This window comes from Bos mutus, chromosome X (genome assembly GCF_027580195.1).
Source record: "Bos mutus isolate GX-2022 chromosome X, NWIPB_WYAK_1.1, whole genome shotgun sequence".
Taxonomy (NCBI): domain Eukaryota; kingdom Metazoa; phylum Chordata; class Mammalia; order Artiodactyla; family Bovidae; genus Bos; species Bos mutus.
Window position 1 is genome coordinate 121,422,774 of NC_091646.1, and position 3,964 is coordinate 121,426,737.

At 41.8% G+C, this 3,964-nt stretch overlaps 1 protein-coding gene across 1 annotated transcript; it reads left to right on the forward strand.

The window, feature by feature from the left end:
- The first annotated feature begins 2,411 nt into the window (after window positions 1-2,411).
- On the forward strand, window positions 2,412-3,161 carry LOC102282640 (CD63 antigen). Its single transcript, XM_005897745.2, has one exon. It carries the CDS (start codon window positions 2,412-2,414, stop codon window positions 3,159-3,161), a length of 750 nt encoding a protein of 249 aa, XP_005897807.2.
- Window positions 3,162-3,964: the final 803 nt, after the last annotated feature.

Here is a 3,964-nt window from a genome sequence, read left to right on the forward strand (position 1 = left end):
ATTTTCTCCAGATTTTTGGACAATTTTCTGAGAAGAGATTTCTGAAAGAGACATTGCTAGGAATAAAGATATACAAATTTTAGGAATAAAAATATAAATAAAAACACACATAAACACATGTGTTCCCAAATTATTTCCTAAGAAAGTATTATCAATTTTCACTTTCACCAGAAGGGACCATATGTATACATTACAAATAAGAGCTGTATGAAAAAAAAAAAAAAGAGCTGTCTGAGGTTGAAATGCTCTATCACATTTAACTGAATTATTTTGGCCCCTATTGTAGAGGAGTTTCCTATGAGGGGAAGTGGGACTGAATGACCCAAAAGGTACCTGCCATCTACAAGAGTCACTGACTAAAATCAATTGAACTACTACCAAGAGAACTGGCTATCCAGTTCTATTGGCTCCCCAAGAAGTTAGAATCTCAGCTCGCTTAAGTCACAATGCTCGCTGCCAAGGATACGGTCCCTGTCCTTGAAGAGCTACCTGTCTAGTGGAGTGCAGGTGTTAAATAATTAATTTCAATATAATGGTATCTGATAATACCTGAGACATTTTCAAGGTATTATAGGGTCTCAGAAGAGGCCCTTAAGCAAAGAAAGGTGGGGAAAACATTGTAGACAAAAAGAAACAACATTATCAAATGTATGAAGGGGAAAACATGGCTTGTATGTTCTATGTGTGTGTCTACAAGTCATTAAGTTTTCTTTAAGGATAAAGTATTAAATGGAAAATGGTGTAAGCTTGTAGGATAGTCAGAGGCTAAGTCATGGAGGGCTTTATATGCCATACTGAGAAGCTTAAACTTTCTTTTATAAGCAGTGGAGAAACATTTGAGGTTTTAGAGAGAGTGATGCAGTCAGATGTCATGATAGATAATGTTTCTGACTGTGGTGGAAGAATGAATACATTTTTAATGAGGCAAGACCAGAAGCAAGGAGATCTGTTAGGAGACTTTTGTAATATCCTACTGAGGAAATGTAAAAGCTTAAATCAGGGCAATGGCAGTATGGAGGAATGGAGGGGAAGGAAAGGCTCAAAATTATGCTGGATGTCAATTGGGCAGGAGTTGATAATTGATTGAATGTGAGGGCTAATGGAAAGAAAATACTGCATAAAAATCAAGATAATAAGAATATCAAAGAATCAATGCTCAATAGGTTAACCGTAGAAGAGAGGTCCAGCCAGAAACATTACTGGCTGAAATATGCAGAATGAGTAGAAGGGGTAAGACCTAAGGGAGAACAATATGGAGGCTGCTGGAGTAATCCTTGTAATGGATGGCAGTGACTGGATTAATGCATTGCCTGTGAGGTGGAGAGAAGTAGATGGATATGAAGGATTTTAAGGAAGTGAGAATTGACAGAGCTTTTTGATGGATGGGATGTGGAGATGAAGGAGAGAGAAAATTAAAGGATGATTCCCAAGGTTTCTAACTTAGGCAACAGAGAGGATGGTGACACAATTTATTTGAGACAAGAAACTCCAGGAGAGGAGTGTGTTTGGGCTCTATTGATGAGTTTAATTATGAAAAAATTGAGCTTCAGTTCCTGTGAGACATAGCACACTAATTCATTTATTCCTTCACTCAACAAATATTTACTGAGTACCTACTATATGCCAGGTACTATGCTATATTCTGGGACTAGAGCAATGAAGACAGTCTAGTTTAAATTCAAGTAGACATGTTGATGAGCTTCCCAGGTGGCGCTACTGGTAAAGAACCTGCCTGCCAATGCAGGAGACAAAAGAGACATGGGTTCGATCCCTGGGTCGGGAAGATTCCCTGGAGGATGGCATGGCAACCCACTCCAGTATTCTTACGTAAAGAATCTCCTGGACAGAGGAGCCTGGTGGGCTACAGTCCATGGGGTCACAAAATGTAGGACAAGACTGAAGCAACTTAGCATGCATGCACAGACATGTTGGTATTTGAATGAAGCTAAGGATGAGTTTAAAGCTAAGTTATAGGTTTGGGACTCACTAGTGCATGAAATCATTCAGAGAGTCTCTAGAAAATGTTAATATGTGGGGCAGGGTTGAGGAAGAGGTACCAAAAAGAAAACTGAGAGGTAGTGGCCAGAGATAGGAGGGAAATCAGGAAATGTGGTATCACAGAAGCCAAGAGATAAGTCATTCAAAGATGGAGTGATGAATGTTTCTGACAGATCAGAGGAGAAAGTCACTGTCCATTGGATTTAGTGACAAGGTGCTCATTGGTGAGGTATGTGGGAATATCATCAGAATGATATGGGCAGAAACCAGTTGCTGTGGGTTTAGGAATGAATAGGAAAGGAAATGGAGATGGACTTTGTAGATAATATTTTCCCCCAAATTTTAGCTATATAGAAAGCCCCTGAGCCAAGGCAAGAGCGTGCACAGCCTTCTGGAGCCCAAGCCTGGCAGCCATGGTGGTGGAAGGAAGAATGAAATGTGTCAAGGCCTTGCTCTATGTTCTTCTGCTGACCTGTTGCATCTGTGCAGTGGGACTGATTGCTGTGGGCTTAGGGGCCAAGCTCGACCTGAATCAGACCACTAACTGGGAGGCCACCCCTGAATCCCTGGTGCCCGTGGTCATCATCGCAATGAGTATATGCCTCTTCCTAGTGGCCTTTGTGGGCTGCTATGGGGCCTGGAAGGAAGACTACTGTCTTATGATCATGCTTGCCATCTGCTTGTCCCTAATCATGCTGGCGGAGGTGGCTGCAGTCGTTGCTGGCTATATGCTTGAAGATAAGGTGATGTCAGAATCTAATAAGGACTTCCAGCAGCAGATACAGAATTATCAAAAAAACAATCACATGTCACCGATTATGGACAGGATGCAGGAACATTTTAAGTGCTGCAGGGCAGCTAACTACACAGACTGGGAATACATCCTGCTCACGACCAAGCGAGTCCCTGGCTCCTACTGTGTCAGCATCACTAAAGGCTGTGGGATTAATTTCAGCATAAAGGAGATGCATGCTGAAAGCTGTGTGGCAAAGACGGGGGGCTGGCTGAGGAGCAAAGTGGTGATTGCAACGGGCTTGAGCATTGCCTTTATGGAGGTCCTGGTTATTGTCTTTGCCTGCTGCCTTGTGAAGGGCATCCGACGTGGCTATGATGATGTCAGGGGTCTGGTCTCTTCAGCCCGCTTAACCAGGGCAGTGGGGTAGTATACTCCAGGTTTTTCAATTAAATGGATAATTTTTTCAGACCAAAAACCGTGTTTCGACTCTAAAAGGGGAAAGTAACATCAATAATAGCTGGAAAAGGAATGTGGTGCCCCGAGTTACACAAACTGCAATGTTGAGGACACAGTCCTTTAGACTACCAAGTCTGTCTAAGATTTCTCATCCCAACTATTAATACAAGGAGTTGGGGTTCAACTACAAAGTTAGAAGAGTCCACACAAAATCACCCTCACTTCTGACACCAACTGTAACTTTGAGAGTTCCCCAAACACCTGTAAGCTTCAATAATTTATCAGAAAGATTCACAGAGCTCATTGAAACTTATTATACTCATAGTTTATTACAGGGAAAGGATACAAATTAGAACCAGCTAAATAAAGTAAATGATATGTAGGACAGAGTTTGGGAGGGTCATAGGTGAAGCCTCCATTGTTCTTAGGATGTATTACCTCCCCAGTATTAATGTGTGAAAATATGCACAGAGTACTGCCAACCTGTGAAGCTCACCCAGCTGTGCTATCAGAATTTTTATTGGAGCTTCAGTATGTAGATATGATTGATTGATTGGTCATCCATGTGGTTGAACTCTGTCTGCAGCTGTCCACTCCCAGGATATTGGGCTGATTTCACATGGTACTAGGGGCCTGCTTTGAATGACAAGGACAGTCTTATCACTTGGGAAATTCCAAGAGCTCAGAGTTTACTTCCCAGGAACCAGGGATGTACATACTTCTTTTTGAGAAGGTCAAAGTCTTTATTATACAATGGAATCACGTGAAGATTTT

Coding starts and splice junctions, on each gene's coding strand:
- LOC102282640 (XM_005897745.2), top strand. CDS start 2,412: ATGGTGGTGGAAGGAAGAATGAAATGTGTCAAGGCCTTGCTCTATGTT.